The sequence below is a fragment of the Chaetodon auriga genome, chromosome 1, assembly GCF_051107435.1.
Source record: "Chaetodon auriga isolate fChaAug3 chromosome 1, fChaAug3.hap1, whole genome shotgun sequence".
NCBI classification, from domain to species: Eukaryota; Metazoa; Chordata; class Actinopteri; order Chaetodontiformes; family Chaetodontidae; genus Chaetodon; species Chaetodon auriga.
This window is the reverse complement of record NC_135074.1, coordinates 8806636-8828440: the sequence shown is the minus strand read 5'-3', so window position 1 is coordinate 8828440 and position 21805 is coordinate 8806636. Positions and strand designations below refer to the sequence as shown.

Here is a 21805-nt window from a genome sequence, read left to right as displayed (position 1 = left end):
CAGCGACGAAGTCAGATGGTGGGAGTCTGACGGTCTCTCTGACAGTGACAGTGACTGTGATACTGCTGAAGCTGCAGATGAGGACCCTCTCCCCGGTCCATTCAGGAAATGCTTAAGAAAGCATGACAGAGATGTGGATGAAGATGAAGATGAGGGATGTAGCAAACAAGTCAGATGGTGGAAATCTGACAGCCTCTCTGACAGTGACAATGCCTGTGAAAATAATAATACAAGAGAAGACAAGAATACTGTTAATTGTCCAGTCGGATGTGCAGGTGCTACTGCTGAAGCTGCAGATGAGGACCCTCTCCCCGGTCCATCCACAAAAAGGTTAAGAAAGCATGACAGACATGCAGATGAAGATGAGGGATGTAGCAAACAAGTCAGATGGTGGAAATCTGACTGCCTCTCTGACAGTTACAGTGACTGTGAAAATAATACAAGACAAGACAAGAATACTGTTAATTGTCCAGTCGGATGTGCAGGTGCTACTGCTGAAGCTGCAGATGAGGACCCTATGCCTGGTCCATCCTGGGAATGGTTAAGAAAGCATGACAGACATGCAGATGAAGATGAAGAGAGGTGTAGCATACAAGTCGAGCGGTGGAAATTTGACCGCCTCTCTGACAGTGACAGTGACTGTGAAAATAATACAAGACAAGACAAGAATACTGTTAATTGTCCAGTCGGATGTGCAGGTGCTACTGCTGAAGCTGCAGATGAGGACCCTATGCCTGGTCCATCCTGGGAATGGCCAAGAGAGCATGACAGACATGCAGATGAAGATGAAGAGAGGTGTAGCATACAAGTCGAGCGGTGGAAATTTGACCGCCTCTCTGACAGTGACAGTGACTGTGAAAATAACAATACAAGACAAGACAGGGAAACTGTTAATCATCCAGTCAGACATGCAGGGGCCACTGCTGAAGCTGCAGACGAAGACCCTATGCCTGGTCCATCCTGGGAATGGCCAAGAGAGCATGATACAGATGAAGATGAGAGAAGCAGCAACGATATCAGATGGTGGGAGTCTGACGGCCTCTCTGACAGTGACAGTGACTGTGATACTGCTGAAGCTGCAGATGAGGACCCTCTCCCCGGTCCATCCAGGAAACAGTTAAGAAAGCATGATGCAGATGAAGATGAAGATGAGAGAAGCAACAAACGAGTCAGACGGTGGAAATCTGACTGCCTCTCTGACAGTGACAATGACTGTGAAAATAATAACAGAAGACAAGACAAGAATACTGTTAACTGTCCAGTCGGACGTGCAGGTGCCACTGCTAAAGCTGCAGATGAGGACCCTCTCCCCGGTCCATCCAGGAAATGCAGCAGCAGGAAAAAATCAAGACGGTGTTATGAACTTCTCGACAGCAAGTCTGACACTGTCACGCCCCCAGCTAGCCATGGTCCTCCTCACAGTATTTGCAATCTCAGTCTTCCTGAGGATGCAGGTGCTGTGGAAGAGACTGAGCAGGAAGTCAGCCAGCAAATGGAGGCGGACGACCCACGTCCAGGGCGCTCTAGGAAGAGACCAAGGGAAGACGATGAAGACGACAGGAGAAGAATCAAACGACATAAACGTTAAAATGAGACACCATCAATGAAGTCTGACTTGTACAGTGAGATACTGGACTGGTTTCGACTTTATCTCCCGTCTGTCCAGCAGTCCCAGAATGGATACAGGATACTCAATGGTCACCCAGTTCCCCCTCTCCCCATGCTAATGTCTTACAAAAATACTTACTTAAAATACTTACGTACACTAAATGAGGCAATCAGTAAGACACACAGAAAAAATAATCATTACAATCATTTTTTGGCACCTATCAGCTGACTGTCCTGGAGGGGAATCCTTCTTTGAGTGGGCGCTCCCGAGGTTTCTTCTTTTCAGCCCCTTACTTTATTTAGGAGTTTTTCCTTGCTCTCATTGAAGGTCTAAGGTCTGGATGGGTGTCACTTTAATTTAGCTACTGGAAATCAATCAATCAATCAATCAATCAATCAATCAATCAATCAATTCATTCAATCAATAATACATTTTAAACAATAATCATCTTAAAAAATGTTCAAAAATAACACAAAAAATAAAGTTAATATCAAAATCAATCTGAATCTGAATTTGCTCGCTCTTTCTCACTGTTTCAGAATCCAAACAATGTTAGCATATGAAACGAGTACATTTCTTTAAACTTCCAGGGTATGAAATCATAAAAACTCACAGGAAAAGCCTCTGAAACATCACACGGATGCCCTGTTTACACCTGCCAATAACATGCATCTTGGGTGATCTGATCACAAGTGGGCAGCTGAGCCACACGGCTGTTCACAGCTGTGTCTATTGTGCGTTTCCAACGTGTCCAGCTGACCACTTGCATTCAGATTATTGTCTACGTTACTTCCATTAGATGGTCAAAGCACTCCGCACACAGAGATTACATGTTGCCATGTTTGTTTCACAGTGGCAGCAGCTCTTTGGCATGAGCAGTATTCAATCTGACATGGTTGAGGACTACTTTAAACATGGTTTTACAATAGATTAAATACTTTACTTGCTTGCTGATTCACATGGGATTGTACCAAGGAAACACACCCTTTAAGGATTTCAAGCAAGAAGCAGCTGTGGCGTAGAAAGAATAAAACAATGTGGCTGCGGTAGTAACTTTCATTGAAGAGCAACTGGAAACATCTGTGTCATGGTTACAGATGGAGGTAATTCAGCAGATTATTGGCAGTAAACAGATGGCTTTCAACTGCATGTGATGTCCACTCAGTGCATTTTATTGACAATTTCAACTTTTTCTGGGACCGCAGACATTTTTTCAAAGGAGACGGACTTTCCCTAAACAAGTCAGGAGTAAAACTTTTTGCCTCCAACCTATCTTTCTTCCTGCGGAACACTGTTCCCACTCCCAAGGACAAGAGACAAGAGGAATCCAAAAAAAAGCAGCAAACACCAAAACATGAAGGAGAACCAACTCTCCCCCCGCCTGTATGCTCTAACTCCATCTAGCTCATCATCTTCACTTGGTATCCCATCACCATCCTCCCCCCTGCTGGAGTTTACTGACCAAATGAACAAACTTGTCACCGCGGGTATCAGACTTACCCCTCGCCCATCTGGGATCCTGTCCCCCGAAATTCCACCCCGCCCCCTACAACCACCCTGTCCCCCTCCACCACCACAGCGCTGACGGGCACCACCTCCACCCCCTCCATGGCTTGATCTGAACCTACTCCAGTCCCCTAGTAAGAGCCCAGCACAGCCACCTATTTGTGTTGGTAACTGATGTGTTCCGGGTCCAGTTTTTAAGGCAAATGTTATGCCTGACTTTTCCAAGGAAAAGCCAGGGCCCATTGTGCCGGAAGCAGTGATTCATGTCTCAATAGGTAGGAGGAGAAGATCGGCCCATCTCTCCAGAAACATCACATCATCGAATTTAACATGTATTCCACGTCAGCCACAGTATGTTCTAGAAAATGGGGATGTTGGACTTTTTAGCACATTTAATTTAGCTCTTGTGTTAGGTCTTTGGCAGGCAAATCATTCTTAATCAATGACTTTATCATCAAGCACAAGCTTGATTTTATGTTTTTAACTGAAACTTGGTTAGGACAAGATAACAGCGCAGCAGTTCTCAATGAGTCAGCCCCTCCAAATTTCAGTTTCATAAGTGAAGTAAGAATGCATAAGAGAGGAGGTGGAGTCGCCATTTTGTTTAATGATAGCATTCAATTCAACAGAGTCTCTTATGGTCAGTTTGAATCTTTTGAATATGTTGCCATTCAATCTAAGTCTCCCTGTCGATCAGTCTTCGTAACCATCTACAAGCCTCCAAAATACAATGCAAAGTTTTCCGATGAGTTTGCCAATCTACTGTCTGTTGTTTGTATTGATTTTGACTGTGTTGTGTTAGTGGGTGACTTCAACATTCATGTTGATAATCTCAAAGATGGATGTGCTAAAGAACTTCTAAACATCCTGGATCATTTTGGCCTATCTCAGCACGTAACACATTCAACACATAACAAAGGGCATATATTAGATTTGGTTATTTCCAAAGGGCTCAATATCTCTGAGGTTGTGGTGATGGATGTTGCTCTTTCTGATCATTACTGCGTGTCATTTAAAATGGCCATACCTGCTACTCTTAACAAAAGTGGAACAGAGGTAATCAAAAAGCGTTATATTAATGATAACACCTGTGCAGTCTTCACTCAGTGTTTTACACCATCACCAACACTGCCCTCAGCTTCAACTGATGACCTTGTAAATAGTTTCAGTTCCAAAGTTATGGCTATTATTGACTCCATCGCCCCAGTTAAGACAAAAGTTTTATCAGGAAGGAAAAAGACACCTTGGAGAAACACCACACTGGTCAAAGTCCAGAAAAGAGTCTGCACACAGGCAGAGCGCAGGTGGCAAAAAACTAAACTCCAGGTTCATTATGAGATTTACAAAAACAGTCTCCACACCTATAACCATGAACTAAAGAAGGCAAGGCAAGCATTCTTCTCAGAGATTATCAACAGAAACTGTAATAATGCCCGCACTTTGTTTTCTGTTGTGGATAGACTGACAAACCCCACAGCATCAGTCCCTCCTGAGCTGCTATCCAACAAGTCATGCAATCAATTTGCAGCCTTTTTTACAGATAAAATTTCAAGGATAAGACAAACAGTGTGCAGCTCCAGCTCAGGCAAAATGATAAGTCCATCTGTGCCTTCTTGTTCTCCAGTTAATCTAGCACATTTTAACCTTCTAGATCATACAAGGCTGGCAGAAACTGTATCACAGTTAAAATCCACAACATGCTGCCTTGATACTCTGCCAACAAACTTTTTTAAAAATGTCTTTAATTGCATAGCTCCAGATGTGTTGCAGATTATAAATAATTCTCTTCAGTCTGGTCACTTTCCCCAGGCCCTGAAAACTGCAGTAATAAAACCTCTCCTAAAAAAGACTAATCTGGATGCTTCAGCGATAAGTAACTACAGGCCAATATCAAATCTTCCCTTTCTAGGAAAAATTATTGAAAGGGTTGTTTTTCAACAAATGCATGCTTTCATGATGCAGAACAATCTTTTTAATGCATTTCAGTCTGGATTTCGTCCACACCACAGCACTGAGACTGTACTTATCAAAGTTTTAAATGACATACATCTGAATAATGATGCTTCCAAAGCCTCAGTCTTAGTATTATTAGATCTCAGTGCTGCCTTTGATACAGTTGATCATGACATACTTCTTGACAGACTGGAAAAGTGGGTGGGACTTACTGGCACTGTACTACACTGGTTCAAATCTTACTTACAAGATAGAGACTACTTTGTGTCAATTGGTGAGCATGTGTCTGAACGACAAAAGATGATATCTACATGTTGCCCCTAGCTCAGATCATGGAGCAACATAATATTTCTTATCATACTTATGCAGATGATACACAACTTTATATTTCTGTGTCATCACATGACTACAGTCCCTTACTTTCACTGAGTGAGTGTATTCATCAAATCAATGAGTGGATGTGCCACAATTTTCTTCAGCTTAATGCAGATAAGACAGAAGTGATTGTATTTGGCCCCAAAAATGAAAGGTCAAAGATCAGTGCTCACCTTAATTCCATGTCACTGACAACAACAGATAAAGCCAGAAATCTTGGTGTAATTATTGATTCTGACCTGAATTTTAACAGCCAGTTAAAGCTCATTACCAAATCAGCCTACTACCACCTGAAAAATCTAACCAGAATTAAGGGATGTCTGTCCAAAGAAGACATGGAAAAACTGGTTCATGCATTTATTTTCAGTAAGTTGGACTATTGCAATGGAGTCTTTACTGGCCTAAACAAAAAATCAATTAGGCAGCTACAGCTGATTCAAAATGCTGCAGCACGAGTCCTTACAAACACCAGAAAAATGGACCATATTACACCAGTCCTCAGATCACTATATTGGCTTCCTGTGAGTCAAAGAATAGACTTCAAAATCTTACTGTTGGTCTACAAAGCATTAAATGGTCTAGGACCGAAATATATTGTAGATTTATTAACTCCATATGAAGTATCCAGACCTCTCAGGTCATCAGGGACAGGTCTATTGTGTGTTCCCAGAATGAGAACCAAACAAAGTGAAGCAGCTTTCAGTTATTATGCTCCTCACCTGTGGAACACTCTCCCTGCACACCTGAGGTCTGCACCAACTGTCAGCTCATTTAAATCAGGGTTGAAAACATTATTATTCGTTAAGCTTTTACTTAAAGTAATCATTTTAAATGCTAAATTATTGTCTTTTACTGGCTTCTGTTTTTAATGTTCCTTTAATTGTATTTTATTTTTATTTTTCTATTCTCTTCTAATCTCTTTCTTTCTTTCTTTCTTTCTTTCTTTGAAATGTATGATTTTAATGTATTTTTATGCTTCTGTAAAGCACTTTGAATTGCCTGTGTATGAATTGTGCTATACAAATAAATTTGCCTTGCCTTGCCTTGCCTAAAAACCTCGGTTACATGGAATTGTGACTGACAGAGAAACAGCTCGAATATTGCTACAGTTACTGGATGGTGATGGTGCGTATCTGAGGTCAAGAAACAGACAGCGAAGGCATCTTATCTCAGCTGTGCTCGAAACTGTGTCTGGCACATTGATGGACAATACAAGCCTAAGCCATTTGGGATTGCAATCAGCTGATGCATTGATGGGGTTTCCAGAAGGTCGATATGGCCTGAAGCTTACAAAACAAACGGTGACCCAAAGATCGCCGCTGGCTTCTCCATGGATGCCGTGATCAATGCCAATGGGTGTCCTGCTAAACTCAGACTGAATTTAGAACAAAAAATGACCATGTTGCTGACGAGCAGTGGTTTTTGCATTGTTCTGAGAACCAAGCTGAAACAGAGGCCGTAACCTTTCGTCCAAGACGATGGTGTCTGATCTTGCAGAATGAGTGTGTCCAGTTTGGGACAGACCTTCCTGACAACCTGAGAGAAGATGGCTATTTCTACTTCTTGGACAAGTCCCTGATCCAGTTTTGCTTTCTTCAAACAATCCCGTTTTTTCCCCCCAGTTTGATATAATAGCAACATTAGTTGCACTGCAGCAAATTACATTTTGCACGTATTTATATTATTGTGCAAACCCACCATATTATGACATAAACACTAAAAAAAAGGAAAAAAAAGGGTTAGGACCACTGGATTATACACACTGAAGATGTGTTTCATATCTGTGTGGATTTAAAGTCAGAGTATAATGTGAAATTAGGCGATGGCTGATATATAATGCGAAAATCATGCTGCTGTTTTGTTTTTTATATGCATCTTCTAAATTGTTTTTGGTGTTTTTTAGCCTTTATGACAGTGACAGCTGAAGGCATGACAGGAAATGGGGCAGAGGGAGAGGGGGAGATACGCAGCAAATCAGCCGCAGGCGGGAGTCGAACCTGCGGCCACTGCAGAGGACCGACAGCCTCAATAGTTTTTTTTTATATATATATTTCTGATAAAACCATTCAATAATGATAACAAATGAGACACAAATGCTAAACTTAAATGAACATTTATCTAATACTAATGTTACTGTCTTGAAAAAACTTTTTCTGAATGAAAAATGGTAGTTTTAATGCACTTAACAGCAGCAGCTTCTTGTTTCTGAGGGAAGGAACATTTGTAGATTTACATCAGTAAATTAAAACCTAAACCATGTCAGTGCAGTTTTCCGTCATTTATTTAGCACTTGCGCATTTTTCACTTGAACACAGACATGTCCGTCAACGTGTCTGCAGCCTTTTGTGTAAAAATATTTTGGTTGGCTTGAACTTTAAGGCAGAGAGGTTCAGATGCACCTCAGGTCTCTGTAGAGCATCCAAACAACAACACAGCTTTGGTATCAAACTAACTAGTTTCAATGCTTGTCGCAATGACATTTCCTGACATGAACTGTGTAATTCCACTGACCTCACAATGTAATGTCGGTGTATGAATCAGTACACAACCAGTACTCCACCAAGTACTTACAAAGTACTTGCAGTATAATTTGTTTCTCCTTTCCTCTAAAGTACTCGGTAGGTACCCTGTACTTACACAACTCTTTTTGCTAATGCAGGGATCAGACTACACCATGTCTTTGTCTTTGACAATGGTCACCTTGTCAGATCTGACGATCACAGTACCATAAACTCTTGCTGTGTCTTAGTTGGGTGACTGGTAAGACTACATGAAATACCCCTACTAATCACAGCCTGTCTTATTCATGATCAGGCACAAGTTCAGATGTCATTGTGGAGGCGGTGAAACAACTGCCAGTCAAACTGACAGAAGCCTTGTGTGTGATACTGGCGATCATGTGTAGCCGAAAAAAAAAAAAAAAAAAAAAGTGAGAAAGAAAAGACAGCTGTGGATGCGCTGTAAAACTGAAAACAAATGCAAAAGACAGTGTAAACTTGAGCCCATTCGGCCATTATTTATACATGTACTGTGAAGCATCCGGATAACAACTAGGACAGGTACAATGAGTTTCACGTCTAGTCATTTTATTTCCACCGTTATTTATTCTACAAGGAGCAGGCTTGGCTGTGTTGGCCACATCAAACAGACTACTTTAACGTTAGATCTGGAAATAGTAATCAGCGTATTCCCGCAGTTAGGACCGGGGAAAATGTTCAGACAGCACAGCCAGCTGCTCACCAGCTGATGAAGAGCTTCAGCTATGTCTCGCCAACGTTTGTCTTTTTTGACTCGGTCTTGGTATTCCCTCCAGAAAATGTTGAATAGACAGGGGTACTGTCGCCACAGCTCAACAAACTTTTCCTCTTTCGTTGTCCCGCCTGACAGCAGCAGCCTCGGCATCCCTCCTCCTCCTTGTCACCATGGTTACCTGGCTACGCTCCGGAGAGAACACCTGAGTGGAAAACGCTCACGAAAATGTCGTAGAAGATGTCACACCAGGCATGTCAAGACAAAAAAATAAAATAAATGAATAAATAAAAAAAAAAAAAAATTGACATGCTACAGGTCGTTTAACATGTCACACTCCACGAGCACAGACGCCCGATTGTCCTACACGATTGACCACAACGCTGGTAATTGGTCGGCCACGACAAAGTCCACATCAAAATACGCCTTGGGCGGTGTATGTGGTATTAACGCAAAATAAAAAGTGCCCATGTGGATCCAAGTGAGGGCACGTGTCATACGTGCAGTTCTGTTGATTTTTAATGCGTATGTAATAGTAAAGAGGAATAAAAAAAAAAAAAAAAAAAAAAAGATCAAAGGCAAGAGCAGTAACATAAATGTGGCTTTGATGCGGTATGAAGATAGGATGGCTTTGTGACGTCATCGTAACGTCGGAGCCTCAGTACTATAAATTCAACAAGTACACACATCTACACACACACACAACAAAGGCTCAAAACAGATTACAAGACATCAGGATATCCAGTTTCACTCAGAGACAAAACATATTTCAGGAAGACATTTTTCTGCAAACAAACAGTTTTTAACTGGTGTTACAGTAAAGTCAACATGGATGACAAAGGAGATGGTGAGCACAATGGCCCAAATCGGCCAATTATTAACATGCACATGGTTCTAAGAGACAGTAGGCCACCGTTCGATCAACCTCGTCCTTGGTACGTTCAATGGATAGAAATTCGCCTCCGTCAGGGAATGCCCCTTGACGTTGCCCGTGCTTTATTGCAAGCGCACAATTTCATGAATGATGTGGACAACGATGAAAACCATGTCTTCAATGACGTCCCTATCAATATCAATGGTGTAAACCACGAAAACAATGACGATGACGATGATGACGACGAAGGGGATGATGAAAACAATGCTAACTTTGACAATGCTAACAACCTCAATGCTGACGTGCAAATCGAAGTAGAAAACCTGCTGTCTGGAGGATCGGAGTCTGATGGCTCCTCTGACAGTGACACTGACCATGAAAATAATAATACAAGACAAGACAGGGAAACTGTTAATCATCCAGTCAGACATGCAGGGGCCGGTGCTGAAGCTGCAGACGAAGACCCTATGCCTGGTCCATCCTGGGAATGGCCAAGAAAGCATGATACAGATGAAGATGAGAGAAGCAGCAACGATATCAGATGGTGGGAGTCTGACAGCCTCTCTGACAGTGACAGTGACTTTGATACTGCAGATGAGGACCCTCTCCCCGGTCCATCCAGGAAATGGTTAAGAAAGCATGACAGAGATGCGGATGAAGATGAAGATGAGAGAAGCAACAAAAGAGTCAGATGGTGGAAATCTGACTGCCTCTCTGACAGTGACAATGACTGTGAAAATAATGATACAAGACAAGACAAGAATACTGTTAACTGTCCAGTCGGATGTGCAGGTGCTACTGCTGAAGCTGCAGATGAGGACCCTCTCCCTGATCCACCCAGGAAACGGTTAAGAAAGCATGACAGAGATGCAGATGAAGATGAAGACGAGAGAAGCAACAAACGAGTCAGATGGTGGAAATCTGACGGCCTCTCTGACAGTGACAGTGACTTTGATACTGCTGAAGCTGCAGATGAGGACCCTCTCCCCGGTCCATCCAGGAAACAGTTAAGAAAGCACGATGCAGACAGTGACAATGACTGTGAAAATAATAACAGAAGACAAGACAAGAATACTGTTAACTGTCCAGTCGGACGTGCAGGTGCCACTGCTGAAGCTGCAGATGAGGACCCTCTCCCCGGTCCATCCAGGAAATGCAGCAGCAGGAAAAAATCAAGACGGTGTCATGAACTTCTCGACAGCAAGTCTGACACTGTCACGCCCCAAACTAGCCATGATCTTATTCACAGTATTTGCAATCTCAGTCTTCATGAGGATGCAGGTGCTGTGGAAGAGACTGAGCAGGAAGTCAGCCAGCAAATGGAGGCGGACGACCCACGTCCAGGGTGCTCTAGGAAAGAGACCAAGGGAAGACGATGAAGACGACAGGAGAAGAATCAAACGACATAAACGTTAAAGTGAGACACCATCAATGAAGTCTGACTTGTACAGTGAGATACTGGACTGGTTTCGACTCTATCTCCCGTCTGTCCAGCAGTCCCAGAATGGATACAGGATACTCAATGGTCACCCAGTTCCCCCTCTCCCCATGCTAATGTATTACAAAAATACTTACTTAAAATACTGACATACACTAAATGAGGCAATCAGTAAGACACACAGAAAAAATCATCATTACAATCATTTTTTGGCACCTATCAGCTGACTGTCCTGGAGGGGAATCCTTCTTTGAGTGGGCGCTCCCGAGGTTTCTTCTTTTCAGCCCCTTACTTTATTCAGGAGTTTTTCATTGCTCTCATTGAAGGTTTAAGGTCTGGATGGGTGTCACTTTAATTTAGCTACTGGAAATCAATCAATCAATCAATCAATTCATTCAATCAATAATACATTTTAAACAATAATCATCTTAAAAAATGTTCAAAAATAACACAAAAAATAAAGTTAATATCAAAATCAATTAAAAAAAATAAAGCTACAACTGAATTTGCTCGCTCTTTCTCACTGCTTCAGAATCCAAACAATGTTAGCATATGAAACGAGTACATTTCTTTAAACTTCCAGGGTATGAAATCATAAAAACTCACAGGAAAAGCCTCTGAAACATCACACGGATGCCCTGTTTACACCTGCCAATAACATGCATCTTGGGTGATCTGATCACAGGTGGGCAGCTGAGCCACACGGCTGTTCACAGCTGTGTCTATTGTGCGTTTCCAACGTGTCCAGCTGACCACTTGCATTCAGATTATTGTCTACGTTACTTCCATTAGATGGTCAAAGCACTCCGCACACAGAGATTACATGTTGCCATGTTTGTTTCACAGTGGCAGCAGCTCTTTGGCATGAGCAGTATTCAATCTGACATGGTTGAGGACTACTTTAAACATGGTTTTACAATAGATTAAATACTTTACTTGCTTGCTGATTCACATGGGATTGTACCAAGGAAACACACCCTTTAAGGATTTCAAGCAAGAAGCAGCTGTGGCGTAGAAAGAATAAAACAATGTGGCTGCGGTAGTAACTTTCATTGAAGAGCAACTGGAAACATCTGTGTCATGGTTACAGATGGAGGCACTAAAAACCTTGGTTACATGGAATTGTGACTGACAGAGAAACAGCTCAAATATTGCTACAGTTACTGGATGGTGATGGTGCGTATCTGAGGTCAAGAAACAGACAGCGAAGGCATCTTATCTCAGCTGTGCCCGAAACTGTGTCTGGCACATTGATGGACAATACAAGCCTAAGCCATTTGGGATTGCAATCAGCTGATGCATTGATGGGGTTTCCAGAAGGTCGATATGGCCTGAAGCTTACAAAACAAACGGTGACCCAAAGATCGCCGCTGGCTTCTCCATGGATGCCGTGATCAATGCCGATGGGTGTCCTGCTAAACTCAGACTTAATTTAGAACAAAAAATGACCATGTTGCTTCTTGGACAAGTCCCTGATCCAGTTTTGCTTTCTTCAAACAATCCCATTTCTTTCCACAGTTTGATATAATAGCAACATTAGTTGCACTGCAGCAAATTACATTTTGCACGTATTTATATTATTGCAACTGAGTCAAAATCCAAATTGCACACACGCTTTAACTGAGTTATGTATTCAAATATACAAAAAAAGGCACATGTTGCATCTTAGGTGCAATTTATTCACAGTTGCTGCAGCAGGGATCCTTTAATAAAAAACCAAAAAAACCCCAGCACGTTAAAGCTGTGACACTCAGTTAGGTCAAATATGGTAGATGTAGTTCTTCCTTCATGAGCTAAAAATCTAAAAAAAAAAAAAAAAAACCACGAACCTCTGATGGCAGTCCAGTTCCTGTTGGCTGAAATATTAGCATCTTAAACAATGTCCATTCCCCATAAGTTGCTTTCTCAGACTTTATTCACTTCATGCTAAAATCTGGGTAGTTGTCATAACTGACTGGCAACTCCAAGTAACAATGGGTCTTCCCTGAAGTCCCTAAACTTGTGTGAAGCTGACAGTGATGCTCTTTCCTGTCTGATCCAAGGCAAAATCTGAGGAAAAAGGAGAGAGTGCTGGGTGTCTGACTCTGTAAGGTATGTACTTAGACACTTGACAGTTTGTTTCTCCTGGACATCCTGGGTACTGGGGTGAGTGATTGGTCTTTGCTGACACTGGTTGTAGCTTTTCATAGACTGCCACAATCCCTTTCAGCTCTGATCTAACAGGTGGGCGTGTGTTGCTTCACTGTGAAATCAAAAAAGCAGGCTTTTGAATGAGTTTTTAGGTGGGCAAGCTCCCTCAAGAGTTCATTGAGGAACTCCTAAAGATCACTCTCCATAAGCCCAAAACAGCTTGCTCTAGAAATACAGGTTCAAGTTTAAAGGCACTTGTCTTTCTGCCAGCCAAATGTGATTATTCAGCCTACACTTCCCCATTCTTGTTCACCAAAATCATGACTTACGTATGGCACTTTGAGGCCATCTCCCATAGTGCACTCCTCATAAAAATCATTCCAGAATTTTGACAGTACATCCCTCAAAACACACCATCATCCACACACTTCTCAGGCTTTCCAGCGGGAAGAATGGCTCAAAAAGTAAATGTCATGTCATGTAAAGATAAAAATGGTTAAATATGCCGAGAGCATGTTTATGTACGTAAAGCTCAGGATATATTTCAGAGATTTGTAAAAAGAGATTTGTACAAAAGGGCTATTATTAATCTCTGTGGTATTGTTGCCAGTTTTTATTGAAAGGGGACTAGAGTCATGTTGTGGTCCCATTGTGTTTTTCAGCTAAGGCCCAGATATAGTCATCTGCAAGTATCTATTTGCATAAAAATACTCAGGCTTAAAACAAATCCTTCTCCTTCAGTGTATTCAAACTGGTATTACTCATGTATCACTCAAGGCCAGTAGCATTTACAGCGATTCTGATTGCTGGGGATAAAACCTCAGAGTGTCACCTTTCGAAAGAGATCCAAACCATGTATGTGCTCCAACTGGTTCAAGAACAGCTATCAATTTACTTTGTTCAGATTTTGCCTTTATGCCTCTATTTTGAAAAAAGATAACTGAGTAAAAAATGATTATTGTGCAACATTTCATTTTGATTCAATGATTCTCCTTCGTTTGCCTTGTGCTATAAATCCAGCATGCCCCTTTCCTTTACAGTGTTGCACTCTTGCCCCTCCCTTAAAGGCCAAACAGCCAGCCTGCAGCATGTTTACTCACTGCGGTCAAGTGAGTCGTTCTTTGCAAAAACCCGGTCAAGCCAGCCCGTCAATTCATGCTGTTTACGCATTTCATTTTATATAGCAAATAAAAAAGACATATGTTAAATAAGTGTATTTATTGCATTATGTAATATATTACTTTTATATGATTATTGTTACTACAGATTTATTTTCTTATGTTTTTCAGTTGAATTATATCTAAAGGTCAAAGATATCCACTGTGAAAACAACATTTTTCTTAACTTTAATAAATGCAAGATGTCACGATGTCAATGATGACTGGGATTTTTGCCAAAATCGAGCAGCCCAGCAGAATAGCACATTAACTTTGAAATACTACTGGCAAATTACAGCTACAACAGCTCCAGATGACTCAAACTGCATTCTCATACGGCATCTGCCACAGAGGAACAGCGGTCACAAGCTGACCCTCAACACTGATGACTGGAAAACGCTAGACAAGACACTCGCTTATCAACACAACATCACAAATTACCCTGCGAATGACTTGAATGTACTCCTCTACAACACAGTCTAAGCTCTAATATAAACAATAACACAAGCTTCACAATGGTTGAATGTTTTGGCTACAGCCACTGTGTTGGACTGCATGACATTGTTAATTGTTCCTGTTACTCTGTCACCCCTTTATTTAGACTAGTCAGGCAGCTGTGACACAAGTGTCTGTAATATTGGAAAAAAGCTCACATTACAGTAATTAAACTAAATTCTCAAAGATCTGCTGACACACACTGACTCTTTTAGATGGGCCACAGGCACTCTGTTGCTCTGAATGGGTTACTAGTCCCCAAAAAAAAGCCTTTTTGCTCAAAACATCTCTCTTTTAGTGGAGTACAGTGATTATGCCACTGTCACTGTGAAGTTATTAAGAACTTTTAAAACAGCACATTCATCCGACATTGGAAAAATCATTTGATCTGCAGAGAAATTTCACTTCCTTCCAACTGTAGGCTGGAAAACATCACGTGTGTCTATTGTATAATCAACATCAGTGATGTTGAGTGACTTTGCATTTTTAGCCCATCTTCAGTGGCAACTTTCTGAGAATTATAAACAAGGTTGGGTAATATGTGACCATATTACCCAACTCAACTGTGTGTCACATTTCCTTCAGTCAATGAACAACAGCAATTTTATGCTCTTCAACAGAAGAGTATTGTACGGCCAAGGCTGTGGTAAATTCCAGCTATGCTGTACATAACCACCAAAATGCCCTTTGCAACAATGGCTCTGTGATTTGAGAACTCAGAAACGCTGCATCACAGTGAACAAGCAAACGCTTCAAATAAACCAGGCTTCGCTAACCTATGACAGCTGACGTGAAACAGTCTAAATATTTTGGAACATCTGTAAAATAACCTGTCAACCTTTTAGTATTCCACTGCACAATCATGCTCTCCTCATGTGTTCAGTTGCTGAAGCTTGATTAGCACCGGCAGCGTTGAGTGTAAAGGTCTCAGGCTTCATTACAAAACCTGACTCTGTTATCTACGTATTCATTAACCAATCGTGATAACTAATATCTTTTCATTATGGTCTCAACCAAAGACAATTAACTGTGAAGGTGATCAGACCATATGTCACCCCTGTACCTACCTCTGCGTAGGATGGTGATTGGAACAGTGCTGGGATGAGAGCTGCTGCTTGTTACATGAGGGTGAGTGACTCTGTCACTCTGACCATGGCGCTCTGGAGGTATGAAGCTGGGTTCTGCTGCAGCTCTCTGATCAGTGCTGGGCTTGTTGGTTGTATTCTGAATGTCTAGAAACTTCAACTCCTTGATATCCATGGCACTAGAAGACAACAAATTACTGACCTTGCTTGGGCTTAAACTGTGTTGTTGCACTGATGCACTGCAAAATGTGCTGCTTCTCATATGGTTCCTTCAAATGTAGCCTCGTTAAAAATGTAAGAGGTCTCTAGACTTGAAGGGGGGTGAAATACAAACATTTGACTACTTGTAGAGCCTTCAACATTGCTTAAGGAGATTTGGTTAAATCTGTGTATTTGCTTCTGGATAAGCAGATTTGTCAACATCCCTCTCCTTTCTTACCTGAAAGTGACCTCAGGAACTGGACATCTGGTGCCGTTGTGGTAGGGCTGTCTCAGTGAGATGGTCTGGCTGGCATGATCAACAGATGACACCTCTCCTTGATAAACTCCCAACATCAGGCCGCAGTTTATCGAAACAACGCTACCCAACCAGTCTGTGGCCATTCTGTTCACTGCGATCCTGTGGCTCAAAAACATAAACAAGAGAAATGATATCAAACTGCAGCAGCTGTGATCATTGCTTTAGGTTAGATTTTGCCAGCTCAGTATTTCTAAAATCGTGCCCATGGCCCTAATTCCAGCCCTGATCATCCGGTCTCCCTGCTTAGAAGCATTAAACCAAAGTCCACTGAATAATCTGCTAGGTTATTGTTGCTAAATGTATGGGCAAATGTTTTACCCAGCGCGCTTTATTTACGGCTACTGACGTAATGCAGCAGCTGAATTGAATGAACTGACCGTAGTTCACGCTGCTGCCCTGCAGAGTTATTTGAGGGTGCACAGAAGACATGGATGGGGATGAAATGATGACTAATAACTTGGATAACCAATTGACAGCTCGTTGTTACGGATTTCTTGGTGTATTAAAAACTGCACCCTTAATTTACAAGGTTTTAATTCGTGTGTGTACCGAGCACTGTGGAGATATTAGCTAGCTAACATATCGCTTATTTAATAGGATTTTCAAGTGTTGCGTGAGTCTGTCTGAGGTAGAATTGAATATTAAAAACTAAGGGGGGATAACTTTAAAAATAACATCCATATGAGGGCAGTGTTTAGAGAAATACTCGAAAAATCACAACATTTAGGTATGACTGACTAACAGTGAGCGGTGCTGGCTAGCTGCACAGCTAACATTAGCTTCGCTTCTATCTGCCCTATTTTCTTTTTCTCTTGGCGGCCTGGTGTGAACATGCAACGAGTGCTTCGTATTTTTCAATACTCAGCCTGAGGATACTCAGATGGAAAGAGTTACCTTGTCGATAAATCTGCAGCGAGTTGATAAGACAAGCCAAAGCTCCAGCTGTTTGTTGTTTGTGCTGTTTTCCGGGTTGATACGTAACGTCACTTCCTTTATCACCCACGTGGGTTTGTTGTGATTTTTTCTTTTTTTTTTTCTTCTCGGTACAAAATTTAAATCCCTTCAAGCGAGGGCTAAAATTCTGGCACGGATTATCTGTTTTGCACATCATTGACTGTATCGTTTCTATTTTACTGTGTAGGTGACTTATTTTTCTTTCAAATCAAGCAACTAAGAGGACCAAGACAATCAGTACAACATGTTTTATTTGTATGGCTGATTACAGGATGCTCCAATGTCATGCCCTGGTATGTTATAATCACTGATACATTAGAGATAGAAATACAAAATTGTATAGCCTTGGACTACATTTCAAAAATCACTGGACCTTTCGTGGTCTCCTGATATTTCATACAGATACACAGCAAAACTAGCTCACCTCAAATATATACAAACGCTAGGCACATAAAAAATTACTTTATAAAATATAAACACTTGATATACATACAAAATCACATTTTGGGATACAAATATAGCTTCAGTGTCTTACATCCCCATATAATGTAATCAAAAAATTAGCTTACAAGTGTGAGTGGTGTCAGATGTCAGAATCTGCTCAGTTCAGAGTCTCGTGTCACAGAAGACACATGTTGTATACAGTGGTCTAAATAGTAATGCCTATCCAGTAAAACATACTGTTTGTCCCAAAGATGAACAGGGTAACTTAGCCTCTGAGTATTTTACAACTTCTTAGTGAGAGACGTTTAGTTCCTCACACAATGTAGGGGAACCGAGTATATTCTTATAGTTCACTGAGAAGCAGCAATCATGTGCAGGAATTTCTTACAGAATCAAAAACATGTCAGAGATATCTTCATACAAATGTAGACATCTCTGACAATCTGCAGCAGGCAACATTCACTTATTTTCTTCAATGCCATTAGCTCTGTCAATCCAATTTGGCAACCAGGGCCTTACATTCTGAGAGAGATGCTTCTTTCACTGCCTCTTAACCTGTCGGTGACCTATACAGTGTGACAGTCAACTTACACCACCTGTTGCGTCATGCACTGTACATTCTAAATAGCTTCACTGCTCATTCCTTGCTCGCATTGTGGCTCTCAGGTGGCAGCGCTTGTGCTTCATTGTGAGACCATATTCTGGGGTCATGTCCAGCAGCTCTCCAGGCATCTCATGGAATTGCAGCCTCTGGATGAGGATTGCCAGGAAGAGGTAGACTTCATTTCGTGCAATGACCTCGCCAATGCAGCGGCGCTTTCCCATGCCAAAAATCATCACCTTCTCCCCCTCCTGCTTGTTCAGCTCAGTGCCATTGCAGCTCAGGAAACGATCTGGGTTGAAGGAAGATGGATCTTTCCACAGCTCTCTGAAAGGTGAAGAGAATGCAGAATTAAGACAAATACCCTTGGCGACAAAAATGCAATTAGAGTTTTAATATATCCTCATTCAGCCGTTCAGTGTGGGAAGTGAATGAATGCTGCTGTTGCCTTCCTTCACAGCTACCAATGGGATGTCCTTGAGGGAGGCTTGTAACCTTCCTCTGCCTTAACAGAGTTCTCTTTAATGGATGTACTGGGCAACTCTGAAGTGTGTGTGAATGTTAAGTCAATCATCTGCAACCGTGTTTGATAAAGACAAAAACAACTTACGGATCTTGGTTGATCTGCCACTGATTGATGAAGACACAGGTGTCTTTGGGAATGAAGTAGCCATTTAGAGATGTGTCTTTTGTCGAGCTGAAAAAGGATAAAGTGTCAGTCCTGTTCATAGGTTTATATCACATACAGTCTTATGCTTGTAATAGCTATATTTTTGAACCGTGAGACCTTAGCATGTCAGTAACATCCAACATAGGCACATGTGGCACTCTCGTGAATCTGAAATGAGATGAACCTCACCAGTGAGGGATAGTGAAGGGCAGGAATGAAGAATGGCGAAATAACTCCAGCATGAAGGCCTCCAGATAGGGTAGGTTGGATCTGTCAGAGAGAAGAGGTGTGCGATCCAGACCCACATTGTCCTCTGGAAAAGAAAAGAGATCATTTGAGTATTAGCTCAGGATGAGGATGGACGTTGCAGTGTATAGCCCTGTCTCACATTTTAGCTCAATTAAAAAGCCAGGTATTTATCTTTTACTGTCCTGTGAGATATATGTGTAATCCAAGGAAATATTCTGTGTAAAAGAGCTGTACTTACTGATTTCTTGAAAAAGCCTTTCCTGAATGTCTGGGTAAGCCACCATGTACATCACTGACCAAGACAGGGCAGTGGAGACAGTGTCAAAACCTAGAAGAGAATCATAACCTCTGTGAGGACACAGATGTTTTTCTGTATTTGTGGAGAGGTTACTTCCGATCAGATAATTCAACAACCAGAGAAATTCGCCCTACCAGCTCCAAACAGGTCGTTGACAATTCCAACAATCTTCTCGTCTGACATTTGGACATTGCAGTTTTCATCCAGCTTCCTGTCCTCACAGTGATCAATGAGGGAATCAGTGATATCACGAATGTTGTCCTGAAATAACACGATTGAACAATCAAAATTAATAACTAAAAAGGGAAACAATGTCTCATTTTCAATTATAATGTAGAGGAAGAGTGGACAAAATAAGTTTTCAGTAATGATTAAGTGTGTGGAGTACCTTGTCAAAGGTGGCATAGTGCTCCCCAACAATCTTTGTCACAAACGTGTTGAAGTCAGCATTGATCTTTACAAACTTCTTCATTGTTGCGCTGGGCAGGAATCGAAGAAGAGGGATGAAGTCTGCAGGGTTACCGCTGCCCGCCACCTGGCCAAACTCATCACTGAGGTTCACCAATCTGAGCAGTTCCTGATGATTGTGGTCGTAGCGTCGGCCAAAGCACATTCCACAGATCACATTAGCAACAGAGACAACAATGTGGCGGAAGGGGTCGAAGCTGCCGTCAGCCTTCATGACAGTGTTGAGCTGGTTGATCAGACACTCTCCCTCTTTGCAGATGTGTTCCTCCAGCATGCACGAGTACTCTGGTGTTGTGCCGTCCAGGGTAGAAAAGGAGCGCAGGGCACTGTAGGCCAGCTTCCTGCGGGCACGCCAGACGCCGGCCTGGTCTGTACTGAAGGCCAGACTCTTGCCATCGTTGATGAAGCTGAAGCTGTACAGGTCAGGTCTGCCCGAAAAATCATCCCCTTGCTTGATGAGAGCCTGTCGAACTGTTTCACTGCCACTCAGCACAACCACAGGACGCATGCCTATCTGGATCTGGAAGACATCGCCGTAACGCTTGCTCATCGTAGTGAGACTCAGGTGAGGTTTGCTGCCCACCTCCAGCACATTCCCAATGATAGGCAAGGGCTTTGGTCCAGGCAGCTGACGAAGCCCAGCAGGAATCTCAGTGCGGAAAAACTTGAGGATCAGGTAGACCAGACATACCGCTGTCAGGGCCACTAAACTCTCAGATACTGACACTGATCCAATGAATGGAAGTATCATTAGCGCCATGATGACAACTCCTTTTTTCTAGCTTCTGCACAACCTGGGAATTAAATAGGAGGGGCATTAGAGTAGTGAAGGTAGGGAGGAAGAGAAGTGTTGTGCAACATGTTGACTGCATGCACCATAAAGTTTAGAGAAACTGTCACACAAGATTTGCTTGTTTTCATTTAACTCTGTAGGTTCACATGCCTTAAAATCACAAACTTAAAGAGGTTTGGCAATGCGAAGGAGAGGGCTGTGTAAAGTTTATTATCACCATGCTATGACTCAAGGAAATCTCATTAATAAAACCCATTAATTCAAAAAATAAAAAAATAAATGTGCTGACGAAAAGTTGCAGCTGCAAAGTCCAAATTTATGCTTATTAACAGTTACGCTTGCAAAATAATCTCCAGTCAGCCCTTGGCTCTTGTCACTCTGACACTGCCTGCTCAGTTTGAAATCAGTCTGTCGTCATTTGCATGTATTAAGCTTACCTTAGAAAGTAGAACGGTGTAGGAACAATGCTGTGGTCCCACAAGTGCGTGTCAATAGTTAAAAGTAGCGAAAATATGGTGCAGTAAAGTTATTGCCCGAGTTTGTACTCCTGATGTCCTCCAAAGTGAGAACGGGCTCTTGCTTTATAGAGCGTTCCGCAGCTTCATTGGATGCTGTTCATGACGTAACCTCTCTCTCTCTCTCTCTCTCTCTCTCTCTCTCTCTCTCTCTCTGTGTGTGTGTGTGTGTGAGAGAGAGAGAGAGAGAGAGAGAGAGCGTGTGTGGTGTTTGCGTGCGTGCGAAGTTTAAAACAGTTAGAAGTTTCATTATCAGTAAAGAAATTAATCGCATGCTTTACGATCGCCGTTGAAACAATGCCGCAGCGCTGCTGCGTTTCATGTTTTATAGTTTATGGGAAGATAAGACATAATAGCCATCACAGACAAGTATAATTTCCACTATCAAAAAAACCAAAAAACAATCTGCGATAACAATATCA

The 21805-nt window shown here is 41.9% G+C and overlaps 2 protein-coding genes across 3 annotated transcripts in view; both read right to left on the bottom strand.

The window, feature by feature from the left end:
* The window catches only part of LOC143328931 (enhancer of mRNA-decapping protein 3-like), a 91932-nt gene extending 74380 nt beyond the window's left edge, over positions 1–17552 (bottom strand). The window contains exons 1-3 of one of the 2 annotated variants that reach the window (XM_076744584.1): positions 17286–17552; positions 16311–16490; positions 15854–16050 (exon numbers count right to left, since the gene is read on the bottom strand). In XM_076744584.1, the coding sequence (XP_076600699.1) occupies positions 15854–16050; positions 16311–16474 (361 nt within the window). In that variant the 5' untranslated portion in view covers positions 16475–16490; positions 17286–17552. Of the gene's footprint in view, positions 1–15853; positions 16051–16310; positions 16497–17285 lie in introns of both variants that reach the window. The other variant, XM_076744491.1, reaches the window with a different exon arrangement.
* A 59-nt stretch (positions 17553–17611) lies between these two features.
* On the bottom strand, positions 17612–21435 carry cyp1a (cytochrome P450, family 1, subfamily A). Its single transcript, XM_076744355.1, has 7 exons — positions 21306–21435; positions 19996–20869; positions 19742–19868; positions 19548–19637; positions 19250–19373; positions 19001–19087; positions 17612–18717 (listed from the first exon to the last, which is right to left on the bottom strand). Exons 2-7 carry the CDS (start codon positions 20833–20835, stop codon positions 18420–18422), a joined length of 1566 nt encoding a protein of 521 aa, XP_076600470.1. The 5' UTR covers positions 20836–20869; positions 21306–21435; the 3' UTR covers positions 17612–18419.
* Between the last annotated feature and the right edge of the window lie 370 nt (positions 21436–21805).